Source organism: Bombus terrestris, chromosome 9 (assembly GCF_910591885.1).
Source record: "Bombus terrestris chromosome 9, iyBomTerr1.2, whole genome shotgun sequence".
Classification (NCBI taxonomy): domain Eukaryota; kingdom Metazoa; phylum Arthropoda; class Insecta; order Hymenoptera; family Apidae; genus Bombus; species Bombus terrestris.
In genome coordinates, this window is record NC_063277.1 from 18,190,452 (window position 1) to 18,214,854 (window position 24,403).

General features: G+C 40.0%; 1 protein-coding gene across 4 annotated transcripts in view; it reads right to left on the reverse strand.

Annotated features, from left to right (window-relative positions):
* Positions 1-350: 350 nt before the first annotated feature.
* LOC100649775 (protein numb) overlaps positions 351-24,403 on the reverse strand; it is a 57,894-nt gene continuing 33,841 nt past the window's right edge. For 3 of the 4 annotated variants that reach the window (XM_012312317.3, XM_012312316.3, XM_003397932.4), the window contains 9 exons: positions 9,826-9,990; positions 9,151-9,222; positions 8,817-9,035; positions 8,366-8,552; positions 7,864-8,121; positions 7,342-7,362; positions 6,391-6,576; positions 5,668-6,182; positions 351-5,429 (listed from right to left, as the gene is read on the reverse strand). In XM_012312317.3, coding sequence (XP_012167707.1) covers positions 5,121-5,429; positions 5,668-6,182; positions 6,391-6,576; positions 7,342-7,362; positions 7,864-8,121; positions 8,366-8,552; positions 8,817-9,035; positions 9,151-9,222; positions 9,826-9,963 — 1,905 coding nt within the window. In that variant the 5' untranslated portion in view covers positions 9,964-9,990 and the 3' untranslated portion in view covers positions 351-5,120. The remainder of the gene's footprint in view (positions 5,430-5,667; positions 6,183-6,390; positions 6,577-7,341; positions 7,363-7,863; positions 8,122-8,365; positions 8,553-8,816; positions 9,036-9,150; positions 9,223-9,825; positions 9,991-24,403) is intronic. The other variant, XM_012312315.3, reaches the window with a different exon arrangement.

Below are 24,403 nucleotides of genomic sequence, written 5' to 3' on the forward strand. Positions count from 1 at the left end.
GCGCGTCTTCCAACGTCGTTGACATTTTTCTTTGTTATCAATTCGCCGCTATTATTATTACTATGCTTTATTTTTAGTTTTAGTTTTATATCGCACTTGGCCGTCGAAAGAGTATATTGAATAAATGGATAAATTCGAGACAGCGAATAGAGAGAGCGGATAGATAAAGGTTGTATTAAAATTTTGAAGGTTATTTAGTTCAAATTGAACATGGTTTTGTAGATGGAATTTTGGTAAAAAGAAGAACGAGAGATTCGTACGTGCTCGAATAACAATTTCTTCCGTTTTTTGTTTCGAAAAGAGATGAAGATAAAAGAAAAGGGATAGAAATAGACGACGAAAGAAGACAGTTTGGTAATCACAACAGATATTATAATAAATCATATCTTTACAGAGGCAGATACATTGTAAAACGAACAAGGATACTTTCACGAAATATACACGCAGTCGTACATTGATCCAGGAATCGATCGGCGACACTATGTACAACACAACCACGGAAGCGTGTACGATGCCCTGTCGAAAGAATTTACAGACATCGCGATTCCACTTTCCTCAAATTTGGCACGCAGTGCACCTGTTCGTATATTATTTCCTTTTTTATTTCTTTTTTCCTTATCCCAGTGTTTCGCTGCCCTCGCATTCGACGATTTAACCAATCACAAATTCGCTAGTCTCGATCGGAGAGAACGACACGCAGGAACCTGACGACGCTTCAGTCCTTGCTTTCCACGTTATAATGAATTAATTTATTTCGTTTTTACTCGTTTCAAAGTAAAAGAAAGATCGAAAATCCGAACGAGTCCGAATGATCAGCGTACGTCGATATAGAGGGCAAAAGAAAACATAAAAAAACAGAGGAGAAGAGAAAATAATAAGTACTTAAGGCGACGATATTATATTACGAATCGATATTGTATAAGCGATTCCCCGTAGCTCGTTCTTCGAAGTAACTTCAAAAATCCGCAGCTACGTCGACGGAAACAAACATTCGCGATGTCCTTGACATCGGTTCATCGATCGAGCCTTCGTTCGGATTAGTCGAATTATTCGGATTCGGGTAACTCGACTAATTCGAACGACGGTTTACCAAGTTCATCTCCAAATGAAAAACGACGAAAAGAAATATGAAAACAAAAGAAGAACAAGTTGTATTTGTATAATATTTAAGTACATGGATCAATCAGCGTTCCTTTTCTCTTCCACGCGTGTCTTCTATACGAGTTTCGCGATAAGTACCTGGCGATCGGATCGCGCTTATGCCGACTCGATAATCGTTCCTCTCCTTTCTTCTTTCTATTTTATTTCATATCCTTCCGTTCTATTCTTTATCTTCCTCCTTTGCGTCGATACTCGTTCGTTTTTTACTTTTGTTGCTTTTGATTTACCGGACGGACAGAAGGTGGCTCAAAAGATCAAACTGAGACCTCGTCAAACGATCGAGAACGATATCGGGCTGGATTTCCCCATATGACGAGCGTCGATTACGTGTTCCGTTTCATCGTGTCGCGGTACAGTCTGTTCAGAATCGGTCGATCTCTCGAGCGAACGAAAATAACAGCCATCGTTTCGTTTAGCCACTGATGAAACTGAAAATTTCAAATCTAACGTCTTTGCGTCCCCGCTTGGGTCTTTATTTTATATTTCAATCGGCGCTAATCTTTAAATTCGAAGACCGTGGCGAAATTAAACACCCGTTAGAACGATAACAATGTCGATAGCTTACGACGTTGAATGATAAGCGGAAAAAAAGAGAAAGAAAAAAAAAAAGAAAAAATAGTTTTTAGCGTATAATTCATTCCGAACAGACCATATTTTGACGTCATTAAATACAAAGTATTCCTAAACTGTAGAAGCAACGCGATTTGTGCTGAGAAACGCTACCGAACTATTTACAAGGATAACTTACAATCGTAACTGAACGAAACTTCGGCAACGAAGAACGTTGTTTCTATTTGCGTTAGGATCATCGCCGGCTCGGTGAACATTTACTTCTCGTATTCTTACTACACACATACTTTCACTCACTCAGTTTCTCCTTTTTCTCTCTTCGCCTGTTCAATTTTACTTCCTCTCCCTCGCCCTCTCCGTTTCTCTTATTATCACTCTCTTCTCTTTTAAATAACTACTATTTATGTACAATGCACACACACGATTCGTCGAAACGACGATCGAACACGTACCCTCTTTCTCGTCAACCACGAGAGATCATTCTAGTTATTGGCCCACCTCGTTTTACCCCTGTTCGATGCAAATCCCTCGCCATGATGTTACGTTTGGTGTATGGTTTTTGTAATATCGTGCCGTCGAATCTTTACGACCGAGGAAAATTTCAAGAACAATTCGTCGTATTTGTCTTATACACAGATATTTAAGATTCTCACGATTATATTTCGACGTACGTATTTCCATCGAATAGTAAGTAACTATCGTCGCATGTTTTACACGAGTAAAAGATCTCGCTCTATAAGCAGCAAGCCTCGTAAATTGCAACTCGAATGTATTTTACGAATCTCGTTATCTGCCATTCTCTTACCTTATCCTCCCTCCGAACGTTACTACTTAAGCTTTTGTCAGACTAATTCTCAGGAATTAGTATCCCTAGAACTTTCGTTAGAAGCAACGAACACAGTTATAGTCCTTATTGCGTACATGGCAAGGGATTGAATCATCGTGGATCAATACACTTGGAGGAACGAAAAGTTGGAACGTAAACTGCAATGGAGACAAGCTTCAAGACGCGATAGTAACCCCGTGTTTATCTTTATATAGGATGTGGAGAGCGTTCACGTGTCTCCGTAATTGTTCAACAACCGACATAACTATATAACAATCCGTAGTATTATATACTTATTATAAATTCACGTTGGAACGCGACTCCGTATATCCGTATATCGTTGCTCTCGTGTTGGCTCGTGAAACGACTTTCGTGAATATTTTAGCTCTTGTTCTTTTATGTCACTCTAATTTTTCTCTGTGCTGTTTCTTTTCATTTTGTTTCAAACGGAAGCACCTTTCGTGTTCTAGTTGCGTGAATCGTCATCTAACGGCGTCACTTACAGACATTCTATGCAAACGTTTTACGTTTATCGTTATCGTATAACACATGCTAGAAGATGTTGCAACTTTGTATCTGGCAGAACTTTCACTTACCCCGGGATATTTGCAACAATGTCTGTAGTGACTTACGCGGACAAACTATGCATCGTCGTCGTGATTCTGTAGCAGCGACAGTACGCGATTTCGTAGAATATCATTGACTAAATTTCCTTTTAATCATTCTTTTGAATATCCGTGAAACTTACGATCCTTTCTTGCGTCACAGTTACACAAAATCACAACGATGTTGCAACGCTTGTCTGTATTAAGCTTTTAATTTTAACACGATCATTGGAATGCTTCGACCCGCTCGTACGTACGATATTAGACAACGATAGCGTGGAACGTAAGTACTGACTCTAGAAATTTTTTAACATCTAATCTTTTCTCTTAAGTACACTAAGTTGTATATGCGTGTGTTTAGGACTCGTCTAGTTAATTCTGCCGGCTAGAGAACGATAGACTCTGCGCTACCCAAGCTCGTAAACGCTCGCTTACGTTCCAGGCGGGAAATTCGCAATTCATCGAGCAAAATTTACGACAACCGCTCGACCCCATCCTCGTCTTTAAGTACTGGCCACACCTCCGTGTATATCACAGTCCGTCATTTTGCTACTCAGTCGCGTCAGTCGTTTTACAACGCCTGGTTATCGGATTACGTAGGGCCACGTACAGAAACTTTATTTTTACTTGACCGCAACGCCATATCGCGAATCGAAAATTGTCCTTGGCTGCCTGAATTATTACCAAATACGTAGACGATGTATGTATATATCGATTCATTCCTTGCTGCATCGTGTCTCGAGGCCAAATCCGTCACAGACTTCAAAAATATTCAAAGCCCGGCCAAATCGAGTACGACATCTTAGTAATTAATAAATACGCACGCTCGTGTCTATCGATGTTATTCGAGAAATGAAATCTACCGAAAATCCTGACTGGCCCTAAATCGATCACCAGGAGCGGTATACGTCGATACATCTCTTCTCTGTCTTTATCTCTACTTATTCTCCTATCTAAAACTTTCCTTGCTCGTAATTAAGAAAACGTGTCAATTCCTGATATTTCGAGCTGGGTAAGTTCGACAGAATTTTTCATTCGCGGCCATCGACCGTTCGAAAAGAAAAATGACTTTTCTGTCGAGTCACGTTCGTCGCGTGGACCCGCGGTCGGACTAACTGTAAGCTACTAGCATCGTGTTTTCACGTTATATTTCTCGTAACTTTTACGTTATATATGTTTTTTTATTTTTTTCTTTTTTCTCTTTTACTGTTATTTTCGACGAAACATCAGATTGGTGCAGCATAATCTTGGGTGCGTGGAAATTTCGCTTCATCATGCATAACGACGGTAACCGTATTCAGTCTAAACTACTCAAGATTATTGTACACCTCGTTTTATTAAGTACTTTCGTGATAGACATTTAAGTTATCGATACCAGCGACATAATCTAGCTTCCTTCACGAATAAGGTGCGATGACATCTAAAAACAGTATCGTGCGATCCAGGTCGATCGATCGACCCGAATCTTTTATTTAAATAAATCCACGTTCACTTCACCAACGCGATTGAACGCGTGGTCCCAAAAGACGCAATTTTAATTTACCCCCTTTCCCTGTCTCTTCTCTTTCGTATCCAAATTCGAGGTTATCGAGGCTATGTGTGCGTAATCTACTAATGTCTAAAAAACATCGTTTTTTTTTTTACGGGTACGTGTTTTGTGCTGATTTGCTGTTTATCGTCATTGCTACTAAACACATCTTTTCGAGATCGATACGTATATTTTCTGTCCCCCGCTCCTCCTAGATTCCTCGAGCTTTCTCGTTACATCGCACGATGCTCGGACCGTGTCGCCCGACCGGAAAATCCGTTCGAGAAAACTTCGCGGTTTCATCGACGTTTGACGCGTTTCACGTGTAATACTTCCGGTCGTGCGAGAGGTCGAAGCGCGAACGGACGTGGAGTCGTCACTATGTGTTAGAGCGGAAGTATTTGACCACGCTATTGATGAACTCCTGGCGCTACAATTGCACCTGGAACGCTTGAGTCGCGTTTGGCATTATGAAGGGGTTCGTCGTGCTCGATTGTCGCAGGTTTCTCGCCGCGATCTCAGCCCATTCCGCGTCAAACGGATCCGAAGGACCGGACCTGGTGGCCTGTCCCATCGCGGCCGAACCGAGCGACAGGGCTCTCGCGTGCAGCGGTGGCGCTCGTCGAGGACTCGTTTGCCCTTGAGAAGGAGATTGCACTGAGGGTGGCACCGAGCTGGTTATACTGCCTAACCATTGCTCTGGTTTTGGCAACGCGGCTGTCGTTGAAACAGATTGGACCTGGAACGATAGAAGAACGTTGTGAAATTCTGTTATTTACTGATTCGAAATTCTGAATGGAAATTCTATAACGATCCTACGGTAACCTAACGACAATTATCGATATACTCAAGAATCTAATTCGCATCGTCAGCATTTCTCTCCTCGACACAAACTGTTCGAAACGTAGAGAAAGAAGGTAATCGATAATTCCTACAAAATAAAAATCCGTGTCTTTTGACAATTCAAAGTTGCTCACCGCTGATGTGGAAATAGTATTAGGTACTGAGGTTTGGCTAATCTGGCTAGTATCGTTAATAATACTGCCAGACAAAGCCGGAGATACGGACGCCACGCTGGTAGTCGGTGAGTTCGTCTTCGAAATCATCACTGAAGTCACAGGATTCGGGGATCTATTCACAGCTGGCGTGGACGCGTTCGCCAAGGATGACGTAGACGCCGTACTAAAAGCTGGACTGGCCGAGGGTGGTGTTCCAAAGACACCAACGGTGGTGGTAGGTGCGGGAGTGCTCATAATTATCGGCGTGGGCGCGTTGGTTCTTGGAAGGATAGGACTGAGATTATTGGTTTTGTTCAGGATGGGTGTAAGCCTGTGATTCGAAGCCAAAACAGGCGATGGAGCTTCCTGCCAGCTGGGTCCAACATGGTTCAGATTACTGAGATCGTCGTTTTTGTCGTTATTGTTGTTGTTGTTGTTGTTCAGACTCGGACCGTTTTGCAGCTTCAATTCGTCTAAGGAGTTACTGCTCGTCACTGCAAGACGATATAACGTTTCGTGATGTGATAAAATACAGAGTTATTTTTTAAAATAATGTAAAAAAAAGAGAGAGAGAGAAACAATCGATTGAATTGTTTTATCAACGCTAGAAAATTACAAGTTTTATTTTACTTAAAGTCGTATTTACTTAAACACGATAAAGAAAAGTTGTATTATATTTTCCATGGCAAATTCGCAATATACCTAATGGAGTATTATTAATCGTAGTGCTAGTGAAGAGCTGCTTAGCAACAGTGCTTGTACAGCTCTGCGTAGGGATTGGTCCAAAGTCATCGCTGCTCGAGAGAAGCGAAAGCCCTTGTGAAAGTTGCTGACACATCGCTGAAACGCTGTCCTGGCCCGCAGGCGATATTTCAGGTATTGGACTAACTGTAAAAATAAGAACGGAATTTCAATACATCGAATACTCTAAATAATAAACATTGCTAACATACTATAATTTGGTGCTTCGAACTGGTGCTTGAAACTACAGAACGCATGCTGCAGACACGTGAACACGTGTTAAGCGTCCAACAGTGATATACAAGATGTTAACAAACGGATAGTTCGGACAATTACGGATTTGTAATATTTCACGAATCGTGCGAACCGAATGGAGAATTATAGAAGAAAGTAACGAGATAATTTCGTGAGCTGTGCAACATATAAACGGAATCGTGACTTACCAAAAATAATTTTCTTTCAAGAAAGTACGAGTACAAGCAGAAAACAGATCTATTATCGTGAAAATAGAAAAATGCAATTTATTTAAAAAACAAAATATCTATCTACGATTGCTTAGTATCTAATATTTTTTGTATCTATATCGTAAAATAGTACAAACGTGTAAATGCCGAGTCATCCTACTTTTATATCGTGTGTAAAAACGAACTACGATTTCAGAAAACAAAATTGAATGCAAGGAGGTACTTCTTAAAACGGAGACACTTAGAAAACTACAGGATCGTCGCTATCGCGAAGAACGTTTGAATTCGCTTCTCGTTTCGTCTACTCGTTCAACTCGTTGAACTATGAATAACATATCCTATAGGTATACTGGTATATTTGAACACAAGGGAGAAAACGAACACCATTCAAGAACATCAAAGGAGGATCAGGCAATATGGACAATTAACAGAATTAGGGAATAATGACCTTCGTCATATCCTTCGAATTCTATTGCAAAAATGAAGAAGTATATTATTCGATGTTGAGAGTGGCTTAAATATGTTAATATATATGCAGCACATGAAAGAAAACGACTTGGTAAAACATTTTTATGATTGAACCAAAGATCCTACGATATCTTAAAATAATCTTGTAGTTAACATATAATTACAAGACTTTATCTGTACTAGATATTTTATGGAAATATTATTCGACATATTTATTATTCAATTTGAGATGAATCCGCGGATTTCGTAAACATTTCACGATACTTTGAGATCTCCAATCCAGTCTTTTATACATCGTAATCCTCTTTTTGAATGTCAGCTTATCAAATATACTATATTACAGTACTCGCACGTTGCACGTGAATATAATGTATATCTACGTATGTATGGTGCTATATATATATATATATCGTGTATATTCGTTATATATTCAAAAATACACGATTCTATCGGGCAAGATCGTCCTACGCTTCTTTACTGGAAATTACATTAAAAATCTTACCTGGTGGCTTCAAAGGTACAATGTGAGAGATAGCAGATGGCATCCGTGACAAATCCGTCGGTTCCAGACTGTGGCTACGTGTGCGCTCAAGATTACTAGGAAGATCGTTGATCCGTAAACTAAGCTGTCTTTTGAATGGCGATGCTTGGTTCAGTTGAGTAAAACCACGGAAGGAACCTTGTCGTTCGAGCATCGAGGGAGTAGCGTGCGGTCTCTCGATCGCGAAAGGGTTGTAGACTTGTTTTATGGGAGGTACATCTGCGATGGAATGAATGATCGTTAGAAACGTATTATACGTATCTATTATAATATACTCGTCTTATTTCCATAACATTTTTCTCAGGCGAAAATTGTTCATGATTTCATTTAATTTTCGGTATTGTACGATTACATCGAATTAATCGAAGAAATTAATGTATTTGTACGGACATCGACATCGAAACAACGCGTGATTTTTTCTTTAAAAATTGCGAAGAAAATTCGAAGAAGACGAGTGACTGACCTACGGCGCGCTCGCGCGAGTCCTGCAATCGTTCGGTTAGGGATGGCTGCCTGAAACTGCCACTCCTCGTGAAGGTTGAAGTTTTTGAATCGAACGTCATCGTGACGCCGCATTCCTTGTCCCTCCGTTGCTTTCTTTCCAGGCACGCGGCAAAAGCGCAACCCACTGCATGACTCAAACGCTCTCCCTGTAAGAACACGGTGAATAATAAGCGTTGACTCGTAATCGGCGAAACTCCTACGATAATATTACTTTCTTTTGTAATTTCCTACAAGATAATTTTCAAATAAACCAGGTAGATGGTTGAAACTATTTTTCCCCGATTTTATAACGCGTTAACTTGCAATTTCAAGATGTTTTACATTTGGAAAAATCATGCATTTAACGTAACAAGACGTAACCAGAAAGAAAGTTAACGAAATTTCCTACGAAACGCGTCAGGGACACGTACCGACTCTTTCAACGCCAGAAACCCGTGGCACATCCAGCGTCTGGTCGTGCCGTCTCTACAAATGTAGCTGAATCCCTTCTCGTGATTTCGATCCGGAGCACAAAAGGAAACTTTCTCTATCGTCTGGTCGACGATCAGTCCCTTTGTCTCATCTTCAACGACCCGCAAACCGTCCCCTGATACGTGTAGCACTGCGCGTACCGGTCGCCGCCTCGAATTCTGCAAGAATTTTATTATGCAAAGAATCGTTTTAATCGTTTCTAATTCAACCAGCCAAGTACTTTCTTTATATAGAAGATATTGCAATTTTATTAAAAGATTTTGTGTTACGTACCCTAAGTACTTTTAGAGCTTCCTCGCATACTTGCATACCCCTTGACTCGAACACCTCCACACATCCCAGGTACTGTACGATTGAAATCGATTGGATCAATTGATACGTACGAAGAGAATGGCGTTTGACGGATAAAGGGTGATTTGCAAAAATATAACAGAAATCAGAGCTAAACTATAGTCGCACAACTTTTATATCGAAATTCAAAGACGTTTTAATACGATGGAAAAAGTGACAATATCATATAAATATTAAGTGGCGAACGAACGAACATTTCGAAAATGTAGAGATGGTCTATCGAAATGGATGAAACTATACGTCATCGAGGGAAAGCATAATGGAACACTTGTTATTCGAGTATCGATTATCTGGATACGTGCCAATTTTACGGCTGTTGGCTGCCCGATTTTCGATTATATACGCGTTCACGAGTTTTCGTGCATTCGATGCCGGAAAACAATTTCTTTCGGACGGTCAAATTCGTAATCCATGTTACACGTACGTAAGTTTTACGGAGTAAATGTCGAGTCTGGTCGGTAGATCCAGTAAAACATTAATAAAACAAAATAAGCGGCTGTGTCTAATATTAAAAATGCTTTTTGGAATAGAAGATGTCCATTTAAAATGAAAAGATCGGTTCTTGGAGTAATAATAATAAATTATCGACCGTAGTACCTTAACGTGGAAAGCGCAGGTAGCTGAACGGACAGCCGTTTCGTCTGCCTGCCATTGATGAGGTTTACTCGATTCCGGCACGTGGGGATCTTTTCGCCGCCGAAAGCTATCGCGGAAACTTCGTCGAAGTCGGTCCATTCTTTTTCCCGGTGACCTCTCGCGTTTCTGTAATAATACAAGAAAAGGGCAATTAATATTCTGTAATCAACCAAAGATCGATTAACGAGATAAAAACTAAACAGAAATTCGTTTTATCTTCTCGACTGTTTCTTCCATTTTCCCCACGACGTACCAAGAGAGACCCAAAAAAAAATACACGGAACACAATCGCACGAGCAAACAGAAAAAAAAAGAGAAAACACGAGTAAAAGCTTGAAAATGTGTCGCAGGAAAAGCAAGATTCAAGTTGCGAAACATTTCTAGCATATATCTCAGCAACAGCCATTTTTGTCACCAGTTTTCTGTACTATATACATGCGTCCAATGTTCTACCGATATTTCCCAATTGCCAATCGTACGTAGACTGAAGCACTGTTCTATTCCTTCTGTTTACTCCGACGGACAGAGAGAAAGAGACAGAGAAAGGGGAAGAGAGGTCCTATTTTTTCCTAAGCATAAGCAGTCCATGATTCTTCCCAAGATACGCTCGACAAACGTTTAAAAGATCTAGGAATCAAATCGGTTAAGGAAGAAGTTGGACAATTTTCTCCATATCTAACCGTAGATGCATTCTCCAACCGTCGTATCTTAGACTTTTAATATCGCGCATCCCCTGCACCGACTATGGCGTTTCCGAAGATCCGCGAATATTCCCAGAGGTCGAGCACTTTGCTTCGTTTGCCTGATGAGTCGTTTAACAGTGGACCTTGAGAAAAATAGAAGGCAGCCAGTGTCTGGCAACGGCGGCGAACAGAGTCCAAGTCGTACAATGGCCTGTGATCGAATCTTCGCCTCGGTTCCCAACGAATCTTTTATATCAGAACCCTCGACGAACTCTCCCCTAGTACGGAGCCGCGAATTTACCCTCCTAAATCGACACCCCTAAGAACCGGCCAACGGACCAAGGATCGACATAGGTTGAGAAAATCTTCTCTCCGTTCCGTTTTCCTCTTTTCGATCCCTCCGTTTCTTTTACTTTTACAACCCGCTTTAGGTCCCTCCGTCGCAAAGGTAAACAAAAGTTGTCCATACAAATCGAGCGTCACTTAGTCTTTAAAAGGGTAAGGTGCCTTAACTCAATTATCCTTTCCGTGCAAGATAAAGAGTATGGTTTATCGCTAAGAAGGTACATATTTTTGCCACAATGGAAAAAAGAACTTCTTCGAGAAGTTATTCGAGATTTGATCGTTTTTTTATCGAAAGGACTACTATATACACCGTAGATTATTTAAACAATTTTTTCTGCAAGTAGCGTTTTTCAAGAAAACGTGGCGAATAGCTTATTCGAGCTACGTACATGTAGTAAACAATTATGTAGCCGTTTGAAATTCCCAGATTCAAATTCCCACGACAGATCAATATGAAAATAGATGGAATTTTTTGAAATAAGTAGAAGAACAGCAACATAGTCTAACGATAAGATGTCTGCACGGTATTGTGTCTTGGTTAGACGTTCCCACCGAGTTTATGTGTGCTTACCCACCGTGTGAAAAAAATGTTCGATAAGCGATACATATGCGCATTCTTATTTTATCGATGAATCGATCGATACGATACGAAACAGACGTATATCGCACACAAATAAATAGAGGCACTTACTTGTTTAATTCAATCATTTCGTTCAACTTAATTTTCGTCGGAATCGCTTACCAACGAAAGCACTTTGACGAAACTCTATTCCGATGTTTCTATATATAAACGTATTACTCTTGTAACACAATCTGTGCTTTTAGCAAAGAAATTGAGCAGCCACTGTTCTATCGTCGGAGAGAAACATTTTCCGTTCTCTTCGTTAAATATTAGGTTGTCCGAAAAGTGTCTTTCTTTTACAACGACGCGTCTTTATACAAACGTGAAACCTAATCTGTCGAACGTTGTGATCTTTATTTTGATAGAAGAAAATGGATCATACGTTACTCGATAAAATAATATAAAACGGAAAATGTTGCGCATCCATTATTTCCTTATAAAACGAAAGAAACTTTTCGGACTACCTAATGGTATTACGACATAAACGATGGTTAGCTACTTACTATTACGAGCTATGTAGATGTCTAACAAATTTTGGAATTGGTAATACCAATCGATAAGATGTATCGCAAGATCAAGCAAAGGAAGGAAACGTTAGGAACATTTATCGCTTAACAACCTCGTATCGTTCACCTTCGTTCGTACTTCGATAGTGCGGTGTTATTCGTCGCGTTCAATTTTTGTCGTTGATAGACCAAATGAAAAAACGACGTTAGCTTCTCGATAGAGATAACGCAATGATCTTATCTGGCATTAAAAATACGGAAACGCGTTAACTCGATGTGACACAATCCATGTGAACCAGATAACATGTATCAACGAGATCGTCAGACCGTCATCCCCGTTGCTATATCGTAAATAACTCGTTCTCGACTGTGAGTACGACGCGGAGCACGAGGATTCCCAAGCGAACGGCCGCTTTTTAGTTCCACCTTTTCACAGTGTCGCCGTTTATCCGACCAATCGAACAGAAAAAGTGTTAGCCCCAAGTGATATCGAACCTCGGGATCGATGGTTCCTCAAGTTGCGAATACTGACGGATATGGCGAATGAATGGGAATGTAGGGAGAAAATAAACTTGTGCCGTCAATGCACGAATGTTAGGGACGAATTTGTCGTAATCGTTATTAGTAATCGACGTAATAAAATCATCTTCGAATTATTCGTTAAACGTTCAATCTATAGAATTTTATCGAAGTTTGTAGAACTGTTGGGGTATTTATCCGCTGTTCGCATAAATCAAATCAACTGCTCTTCGTTTTCATAAAGATTTTATCGGTCGAAATATATTATATGTATATTACACGTTGCTTTAGCCAAGACGTTCTGTCCGAGGCTTATAAGGCTTTTAATTTCATGCACGTGGAATTCAAAACTCTCGTGATCTATGAACGACAAACTTATCTATCTTCTAGAAAATTGTCCAAGCAAGTGGACAAATTATAATCGACAGGAGGATAATACAAAGGATAGGATAAGCAGAATTTTCTTGTATAGATTCGACCTATGAAATATATTCAAATTCGAGACGCACGAACCAGCATCTATCGTATACGACGGTACGAAAAGTTAAAAACAAATCTAAAAAATTATACGTGATTCGTTCTATTTTCGATGAGAAATGAAATAAAATTGTTATTTCTCGACGATGAAACTTCCATCCGTGATATTACGACAACATTTATTCGTTCGCAAATCCAGAACGCGATATTTGATCGCATCTGATGCGCGGTTTGCAGAAACGCGTTCCACGACCAAGCAAATATTGTCACGTACTTCCAACGATCCTTACTCTCGACGATAGATGCCTGTTCGTGCAACAATAACGAAGCTCTCGCAGCTGTAACCACTGCGCACCATGATGAACCATCATGGACCGCTATGAAAATAATCGAACCGCGTGGCAACCAAACTCGAGGACGCTTTTTTCCATATGGAGATGGCGATCACGCACGAGGACCGGACTAATGGCTAAAACGTGCGAAAGCGAGCACTCTTGATCCAATCCGATTACTCAGGCTGTTTGCTTAGCCTGCTAATAGGCTTACGAGAGAGTTAGAATCGCAACGGGCCAAGTGAATCGTCGCGATGAGGTTCGATTCATGCAAGATGACATCCACGTGCTGGTCCCTCAGCTCCAAACAGATAATCGTTTCGAACAGAATCGATAAGTGGTCACGCGACATCGTATTATGTTGTTCACGTGACGAATTTTACTGGCATCTTTTTCAATGCGAATTTTTTCGTTGGCTTGATTATTTAGCAGGAGAAGATAACATCGCTGGACGTGACGACGATGCCGCAAAATGGATAAATAGCTTCCCTATTCTTTCCTATTGAATTTATCGAACTTCGAAGTTCTATAAATTCGCACCTCTTGAGAGAATACGTTCAATCTTGATTTAATTGCACGAACGAAGCTTCAACGTGTATAGGGAGACATCGCGTAACGATGCGATTAATGGGAAATGAAATATAAATATTCTTGATAAAATATAAATAAATCTACACGTAGATTGCACGGATCGATTGACGTGAAACTTATTTAAAACTGTCGTGTGTCTAGGATGGTTGGATTCGTCGATTAAATTACGCTCGTCCATTGATTCGCTGATAAAAAGCCATCAACGCCATCGTTTCGAGATCAATGGATTCTAAATCAAGTTATACGCGTGAATATCGTGCTCTCGATCATTTACTCCCTGTATACGCGTGTCAAGTCTACTAGGTGTTACATTCTAATTTGTTTGCCGTTGAATTTATCAAAAAGTCAATTACAGAATGTTTTCAGAGAGAAATTTAGAGTCAACTAGATCAACTAACGAAACGACGACTGAACAAAAATAGGTTCCCGAATCAGATCAACGATGACTAAGGAAATAAAAAAGAATCCGTCGTGTGAATCAGTGAGCGGGTTCATCTGGCGCATTTTGTTCGACGTCTTCAACGATACTTACGACTTTCTTTTTCTCGAGCTTTACCCGTGAGTTGGACGATGAGTAACGTCTCGGCCATCCGGAAGTTGTAAGAAGGTTGCAACGAAATTCTCGTAAGATACGAGCTTTAAAACGTAGTCACGAGAAATTTCGTTACAAGATCGTTTTAAAACAATTAACTTAGCGACGTTTTATTTTTAGAATTAATAAAATCAGACCACGAACGAACCAATCGTATCTTTCACATTTATTAACGAATTTTTTTAAAGTATTAAGCTTTACGCTTAAAAACAAAATTTCGCGTTTCTTTCAAATTATAACTTAATAGTAAGGATAATAAGGAGGAAATTTAAATAATCCGTTCCTGCTATTCGTTAGATACAGAAAAGATAGGGTCGCTTAACCTGTAATTATTCGCTACTTGAATAAAATTGCGTCTCAAGGGAGTCAAACCGATCCTTGAAGTCATATTTTCCTTGAAAGTCGTTCCTTGATTGTGCGTCGGATGCGCATCCACGTTTATCGTGCTATTTGATTGCAGGTCGAGCGTTATTACCCCTTAATGAAACTCACATCCTCGTTGTTATAGCATTGCCATGAGAAAACGGCTATTCGAAAGAAACGTTGTCTCCGACGTTACAGCGATGTGATATTAAATGCAATTCAATGATAATACCTTCGTACGTACATATGTGAATATATGGAGTGTTTACGTTATTAGTCGCGAATGACTCGTTGCGACGATCGTTGTCGTAACGATTATGAATGAAACGATCCTCCTGATTGATTCTGCGAATGCCGTTCGATATTTTTACAAAGATACTTTTACTCCATAGAAATATCCATGTCGGAATCTTACAATTAGATCGATAAATATCATCTAAATAATTTTTTAATTTCACTCAAATTTATTCAACCTGTACTCGCGAAAAGACTTTAGAGATAATAATTTTTCGCTCGTTTGGATGCGATAATATTCCCCTTGCGTCTGCAGATACGATTAGTCACTCGAAATTAAATTGCAATACACAAGCACAACACCGTTCTTATTACACGTTTGATGACTCATTGTCAGCACTCGATCCATACAGACATTTCGTCATAGTCTGTTTCCACTTTATCGGGAATGCACGATCCTTTGGACAAAACTTGCTTCGACGTAAAAGATGGAACAATCCCAAACGAGTTGCAATAAGTTTCGCATTATCGGAAGGACCGAAGAATGAATTTAATTAATTTCTCGAATACAACGTTATTGTGTCTTTTTTTATTTCGTTAGAATTTCAAAAGTCAACGCGATTTTCACGTTATTTACGGTATATTCAACTTTCTCCCACCGTATATCTTAATCTTTTCGTTTTTACGGTTATGGCCGATCTGCGCTTAATACGTTGACAAAGTAAATTGCCAATTGCAGGATGAGAAAGGAAAAGAATAAATTCGAACCGGGTTCAACAGCCCATTTCATCCCGGCGTTTCTTGCCGTCTTTTATCTCGTTAGAAACCACTGATTGTCGTATCCTTTCCGCACGGTAGCAAACCGGCTTTTACATTAAGGAATAAATTTCTTTCTTATAAATTACATTAATTTCTTCAATGACGTCGTCGTTCTTGCCATCAAGCAAGCTTCTTTCTAAGAACGTCTTTAATATCGCTCGTTCGAGATGGGAGTGCCGTAAAGTCCATGGCTCGCTAACAGCAGGAAATTGCGGCGCTAGATCGACCTGCCTACGTTTTGACATGCACGACCCGTCTGCATGCACACACAATAACCGTACATGCATTCTCCAACCGCCATATTTCCTTTCACGCCTCAAGGTCGAATCTAGAGATCACCAGCTAACGAAGTTTGTCCGTAAAATATCATAAATACGAGAACAGGTAGCACGACCTCGTGCGTAATTATTCAGAACCAGACGAATCTCTCGACTTTAACGGGATCTATCGGGTTCTGTCGTATTTTCACGTACAAGAACGGGCGAAGCTACGGAATTCTTTCGTCAAATACAGACGCAAAAAGGGATTTATTAAAGGGATTTATTTCTGATGGAATTCGATAAAACTTCGAACGACATTTATCGTCGTAAATGTACGTGTACTATCGTATATACGTATACACGATGCAAGCGTATCCCTGAAGTATCGTTCGAATCGTGCCACTTTTAGTCGAAAAAGGCGCCGTCTCGAAGCGTCTGAAACGGTTGATAGTCCATGGCACGACACAGCTGTCCCTGACATATAAGCGGAACGCGTAGTAAAAACGGACCGTTCTAAAAAGAATCTGAATGGTTGTTTGGCACAGCTTCTCTTCGTGGTTAGGATTTCTTACTTTGGGGCTACGTGCCAATCGAAGGCATGGATCTCTTGGCCCCCGACTAGGTGTCGTGACCTAGAAAGGCGACGATGAGAGCCGGTATACATTCATGCAGCCCTATCAGTTCGTCGACCCGCCGAGCCCGAGACACTGGATTCTGCCAACGCTTCTCGACTATTTTCAAGCCAACAGACCGCAGATTGTTGGACATATGCATCGGTGTTTTAGCAACTGTGCATCAAGAACTGTCGCCACTTTGGGAGCCGCCTCGAGAAATCGATATAATGGGTCGCACTGACCGGACGAGGAGAGCACGCGTTTTTCGCTTTCACCCTCCAATATTTTCAATTTTATAATATCAACGCGTTAACAGTTTGTAAGGTCAAACATATCGTAGAGTTTCAAGCTTAATATTTATTTTGATCCGTTGGTCGAATAATGAAATTTTGAAATTTGTTAATCTACGGATTCTCTGCTTTTCTTTGGAAAACATTTCAAAAGGAAATAAAAATCTGACGAATTGCAAATGAAACGAATACACGGTTCTATCTCGTGGATGACGCATTTAAAGTGGAAAATAGTATGGCCAGTGTTTTATTTCCCAGACTTTCCAGTAAAACGCTTTTCTCACAACGTCGCGTTAATTACACTAATTACATTAACGTCGGAATAAGAATGTTTCCTTGTAATTAACCATTGTTCCTCTTCGCTTAAAGGATACGTTCGATAGTATAATTGGCACAATTATTTTTTTTCCAGGTTACGAACGAGACAAGACGGTAAATATTACCTTGTTCTTCTCGTTAGATAAGAAGATGCTGTTAAAGCGACATGTAACACAAGTGTCTTGATTCTCAAGCTCTTCTTCGAAATACAAGATACTCGTTCGTTTGTATCTGTTATCGAAGTATCGAAATGTTCGTCCTTGAAAACATAAACGAAATTGCTTAATTTCTAAGTTTTTAATTTCTAAGTTTTTATTTCTAATTTCTAACTTTTCTAAGCATGTATCCACGTAACTATTTCATACGTTTTCTAGGTTCCATATTTTCTTTGGTACGTGAAACACAAAAATCGGAGATCGTTAGGCAACGACGTTGAATCGCGAAGAAAAATGGGAAGATACTCGTTACCTGAAATGGCAGCGAGTCTAACGATGACAAATATCTACGAGCGTCTATGAGTACTCGATCCTTTCACCGAGACAGGTGTTGCCGTGCACCGCGATGTAGGCAGACGCGCATATGCACTACGATGGGCGGTGTTATTTACAGGACAATAACGCGAAAGCATCGTTGCGTCGCGAACGCGATTCAATTCCGTCTCAGCGGAACCAACACCGTGATTTACACCAGCAACGTTGAATTTTACCAATAGCACCGTGCGTCGAGCTGTGAACTACGTTTAAACAAGATTACTCTCTATCTACTCTATCTTATCTTTTAAATTAAGTTATATTTCTTCAATTAAACTTTTGCTTTCGTAAATATATCCCAATCTTCTTTTCGTTATTGTACTTTATTACAGTTTATTTCGTTTACTTTTCGATACTAACAATTTACAATTTTAATTATTATCTACGCCATGTATTATTTCGTTTTGTAAGTTACAAGTTAAATCGCTAAAATTAGCGGAAGTTACTTTACAAATGTCGATAGCAATTCGCCTATTACAAATCGATTAAAATCGAAAGACTTGGAATTTAGAGAATTTAGTTAACGATACTAGGTCGATCGTTCCGGACGTTCCCAATTTGAACCGCAATTACCAAAATACGCAAAAATTCGGAAATTACGCAAACACGATCTTTTTCCCGTAATTCCAAGACACCTTGTAGAATTCCGGATCTCTTTCCTTTGGTTGCTATCAAGCGGACGGACATCGATGCATGTAGCACCAGTTATCCTTGAGTTCGATCCCCTCGTCGATCGTCTAGCAGTATGCGTGACCGTAAACGTAAGTACACATGTACTTAGGCGATTTGCGTCGACTCGATAGAATGCGTGTCACTCGCGTAATATAATTCGTACGTAATCACAAGCGCCCCAACGAATTCCTGGTTCGAGTTATCTCTTCTTACGAAGCGTAAAATCCTCGTTCAGTCTGTTCTCGAGTGGCCGCAACGCTTCGATCGCGTTCAACGTCGGAGCAAATCCTTTCCTTCGTTCGACGTCCTCCTTTGACGTCACGTCGTGAATATTACACGCTACGTGGAAAAATCACGGCCCCGAGTGCACGCATCGTGGTTACGCAGCAACGTTGGCGAGATTCGTTTCTTTTTTTATCAAGAAACGAGCTTAGAGCGTGTCATTTTGTAAAAAGGTTTATTATCAACGATAACGATGTTATCATTTTATAAAAGCTTAAATATGAAAGAACGACGCGCAGATGTCTCCTACGTTCGTCGTATATGAACAAGCCGAAGTGTGAACTAAAATTATTTCATTAAAAAAATGATACCATACGTTGATTAGTGCGTAAACGCGTACGTACCAACGATAAGTATGGAGACTTGAAATCTTTGAGTCAGCGATATGCTGGAGAGATTTTACGTTCGTGTTGGTTTAAATGTATTCAATGCGTTTATCGGTTATTCCGTGTCTTCTTATTCGTAGAATTTACAACTACGTGTCATATCATTCGGTATTAAGTTTCAGTAAAGTAATTTTAATAAGGTAGATAAATTTGACCCGTAAGCAAATCTTCAAAGATATAAGCAGCTCGAAGATAAACGTACAGGCTATTCCGGCGTCTATAAATTTCCAAGAACTATTACAATTTTATATGAAGCAGTCGTTACCTAGATGCTATCTAACTGTTCTATCCAACTGTTTCCCAACTCTTTTTCTAACGTGCAATAAGACGAAGTTGTCGTCGAATTCGAAGAAAAAATTATTACACCTTCGAATTCCGTTTGTTCCATCTGAAATTAGTTTCCTCCGTCTTATAAACGTAACGACGAATACATTTTACCTTCGACTATCTAACAAAACCGTACGACGTGTAACGCGATTAAATTCGATCCATATCTGTCCGAATAATAAATATACGAGGATACGATCGATTTCCATGTTGTACGCGAATTTCAGTTCTTTATACCGCGATCTTAACGGTTAAAATATCTTAAGATTTTTAAAAATCAACAATTTTCAAGTTACTTGGCTCGACTTGTTTAATATTCAAATACCTTAGATTTTCTTCGCTGAATGTTAGCGTATAACAAGACCGTGAGATAGAAGACATCCACTGAAATGTGGGGGAAGTTTCTCCTGTCACAAAGAACCTGTTTGTATCCTTGCTGAACAACATTGGCGAAACTTTAAACTTGTTCGAAAGTATCGCTAGACTTCTTCGAAATCGTCCGATGCATCCTTTGTCAGGTCGAAAGAAAATTTCACGAATCGTTGAAATTTTTCCTCGAAATCGGTGTAATAAATTCTGTTCCGGTTCGATCGAAATAAAAACGCCATCGTTACGCTTTATAGGTCGATCGTCTATTTAAAAAACGACCGTGTATTTAGTGGCGATATAGAAAATCGCATTTGTACGAGCGCGATCCATCATGATCGTATTAAACTCGCTTTATTAGCTTGGTTCGACGTGCTCCAGTTGAGGATGAACTTCATTACGATCGTCTTGCATCTGACTCAAGTTGCACGCGCGATAATTGATCGTAATAAACACAATGAAGAAAGTGTGATGGAAACGGATCAATGTACGCTATGATTCTCAGATACGTTGCGCAAAATTCATTTACGGTTATATTTCGCGGTTATATCTCAAATTGTTTCCAATACGCAAATATATAATGCTTTACGTTGGTTTCCGTGGTCGTGGTAAATATATCGAGTCGATCGAATACCATTGATCTCGTACGACACAGCCATTTTTAAATTACGAGGCAACGAAAACCATTACGATTCGTATACTGCTTCGTCAGTCTTTCTTCTGTTTCGCAAAAACATCGATTTAATCGAACAATACCGTCGAAGGATAAGACGAAGAGTAATTTTAATTTCTCGTGGATTTAGCACGAGAAACGTTGTTCGAATGAAAAGATAAAAAATGATTAGAAACGATTAAACGGTATCACATGCGGCGAAGATTACGCGCAGTTAACTCTAGTTTGGTAACGTTAGTAAGATTTTTTAATCGCGTCTCCGCTATGATTACGCGCGCGTATCGCGATGGAAAGCGTTGCGTCGTATCGTCACGATCGAGTGAAAGCGACTACTCTCTCGAGATGCGGCTCGAGAGCAGCCAAGGATCGGCCACTTCGATGCCGCCAGGGAACGTTTCAACCAGTTTTAAACAGGGGTTGCCTTTTAACTAGAAAGATCGCGATTATATACCAAAGTATCCCTCGACTTAGGATCCTTTCACAGCGCTGCTGGAATTTTCACTTCGTCGTTGGAAAGTTTCCCATTTATTTCGAAAGGATTCCGTCTACTTCCGTTACTTAAAACCTTCAACGGCAATTAAAAGTTCAGTACCGTTTAAAGTCATTGTCAAACACAATTGCGCTAATGGTGTTTCAGACAGGTTTCAGCACGTTTTATGCGTTCACATTTGATACGTAAACGGTGTAGCTATGTCTTTCTAATGTTCTTTGAAAGTTGCTCGACTTGATAATTTGCAAATAATTTACTTCTATCCGGATAATAATTCTCGATAAGATCATCGTTATGATATAAAGTTTTCGACAGTTTTACAAGAGACTTTTCTTTCACTTCGCTGTCCGTGGAATGTTCAGTGCTCTCGGTTCGTCTTTTATGAAATACGATAAAAGATCGTCGAAAGCATCGGGCGAGACGCTGGATAAATTTCTTCCGTCCGTTCCAGATCCAGTGGCATTCGGTTGGCAAGGCAATTCGCCGGCGACGTGGCGGTAATTTCTTCGACTAATGGTTCGCATCACTCTTCACTTTTAGCGGAATTAAATTCTAACGAGATCAGAAGGTAAAAGATCGTACGATTCTCCGATGAAAGAAATTGGTGGAAGAAACATGGTCATTCGTGTGACTCGTTAATCCCCGTCTAACCGAGCCAACAACCGTAAAGCGGGGAATGCTATCGAGAAGGATAATTGCACGGATGTAACTTGTAACGTAAAAACACGATTCTTTCGTGTAGTTTCGTATTCGTAAATTATCGTCGCGTATTATCTCGACGTATCGAAGCTTCGATGAATCGGGAAACCGGCCGAATGAAATCACGTGGTTTTGTTTGCTTCGATACGATGAAACGATAATTCGAGACAAAATAGTCGAAGATGAGAGATATCGTCCTGCTTCCTTCGAGTTCGCTTTGCAAAATGTATTTCGAAAGGATTAAAAAGCGCGAGAGAAGAAAGTTTCGAGTTCTCTTGCGAAGAGTTTAAGTTTAAGGATAAGAAGTTTGAAACTGTGAAACTTAACTTGTCGAGGTTCTCGGATATCTTATCCATTTTTCTCAATTATTTTTCTTCCGAGAGTGTTCTATATTTGTACGAACTAATGCATGCAACTACAACGTAGTTATCTCGATGTAAAGTATTTGCGAAATATATGCGATCGAGTTGAAACGAACAACTCGTCAAAGGTATCTAATTACGTAGGTGTACATATGTATGGCTTTTTAAATAAAACAAACACCTTTTGCTTTACACGCTGCCTTTTTTGTCCGTATCTGTTCGTCCCCGTTGCACCGATCCTCGTCTTAACGTACGTTCGTTGAAAACAATCAACCTCGATGTCACGGACTGCCTGACCGACGCTTTCTCTTCCAACGGTCGTTAATTAACCATTACGCAAATGACAATTAGTAACGCAAACCGCGTAACCTTGAATGAAAAATCCTGAAAACGGTAGCGTTCGTTAATAGCATTGTGCAACACGCGAACGCACGCGAATGCAGGCCAACGTCGACGATTGTTCGAAACACCGTAGGTTTCGCTTTTCTTCAACAAGAGAGCGATAAAATTTCACAGTCGACACAGTTCGAGTTTCACCTTCGAAACGAATGTCCGTTCAGCTTACGGTTTACGGTTACTCCGCAAAAGTTTCAGCCGATATATCGAACAAAGGTATTCGAAATCTGCAAAAAATGTCTTACAGTTCGTTTCCGTATAACAGCGTGTGCGAATATTTCGCAAAAGTAACTGCGTTTACTCGTCTGTTTGTAGTATCGGTAAGACAGATGGCCTAAGACTTTTGCACGGTATACTACACGCAAAGCCTCTTGTGCAGCCGACTCGAAGTCCTCGAGGAGAATTTATCAGAAAGCCTCGTGTCAGTAGGAATTCTCGGAACGGAGCTGTCCCTATTACAGGCGAAGATTGTTCACAGATATGCATGAAACTACGTAATCGTGATTTGTAATGCACCGTGCATCAGAAAAATGGTAAAGATTATGTTAATAGCGAATCTTTAATTTTGTTTTTCCTTGTTATTCGCTGTTGTATCTTTTTAAAGCAAGAGCTCGTCGTGTTTAATCCGTTAACGTTTGCACGTTGTGTTTAACATGTGAACGCACGAAGGATGCTCGTTATCCGGTCGAATCTTCTTAACGTTGAACGTTCGCTATAAAAATGTAACGCGCGTTTCGCGTGAAAATGTAACCGCGTGTAAGACTCGAGTATGCATAAAAAATAAGGCGCTATTGGCATTTGACAAAACACCAACAACTGCGATGCAAATATTATAATTCGCTGCGTTCTGTCGATGCAAGTGACACGACAAACAGCAATTAGACAACGATGCAACTCGAAGCGTATGTTTGTAATTTGTAACGCGAAACAAACTTATTAACGCTTCTATCGTGTTTGGATCTATACGACCCGATAGCGTCATTAAATCACCATTTTTGGATTTTTCACCAGTTTCGCTAAAAACCTATCTAGTCGTAATTGCTACGCGATTAGTACAAGCTTTTACGTAAATGAGTGTGTAATGGGCGAGTTAATATCGGACGAACAAATCGCAGCGAAACGATCATTTTTTATCGCGAAGGATAGGAAAAGGACGATATAATCGTGAATGGACACGAGCCGAACGAAAAACTCAAGGGATCCGAAATCTGGGGAATAAAATGGAATGTAAGCGACCTTCATCGTGACCTTTGCAGGACCAGTTTGATCCAGTCCACGAAAATACTCATCCGCCCACGACGAAGGCCGAATTAAATACGCGCTTGAATCGAAGAAGTTCGAAATCAAACGCCCTAAGTAATATTTCATAAAAATTATTTTTCTTCGATAAACAACGGAACCCAGTTTCGCTGCTTCGTTCGATATGTTTACTTCGTCTACATCTTTCGGTTTCTTTACATCTTTTTTCGTATTTTACGTAGGAAGATGCAGCATGCGCATCTCTGTGCCTGTGTCGGAACGTATCGATTTTTAAACTTTCACTTTTTAATGTAACCATTCATATTATTGACGGTACTATTTATATTATTAAACTCAAGTGTATATATATATACATAGAGAGAGAAAGAGAGAGAGCAATATTAGCAAATACATTTTGCTAATAGTATGAAATCGTTCGTTCCCCGTATACCGGTATTCGCTAGTTCTCGTTAAAGCCTATAGTCCCAATTTATTGTACACAAGCTTCAAACAATATTCTTATAAAAAATTCTGATGCTATGGCTCAAAAGC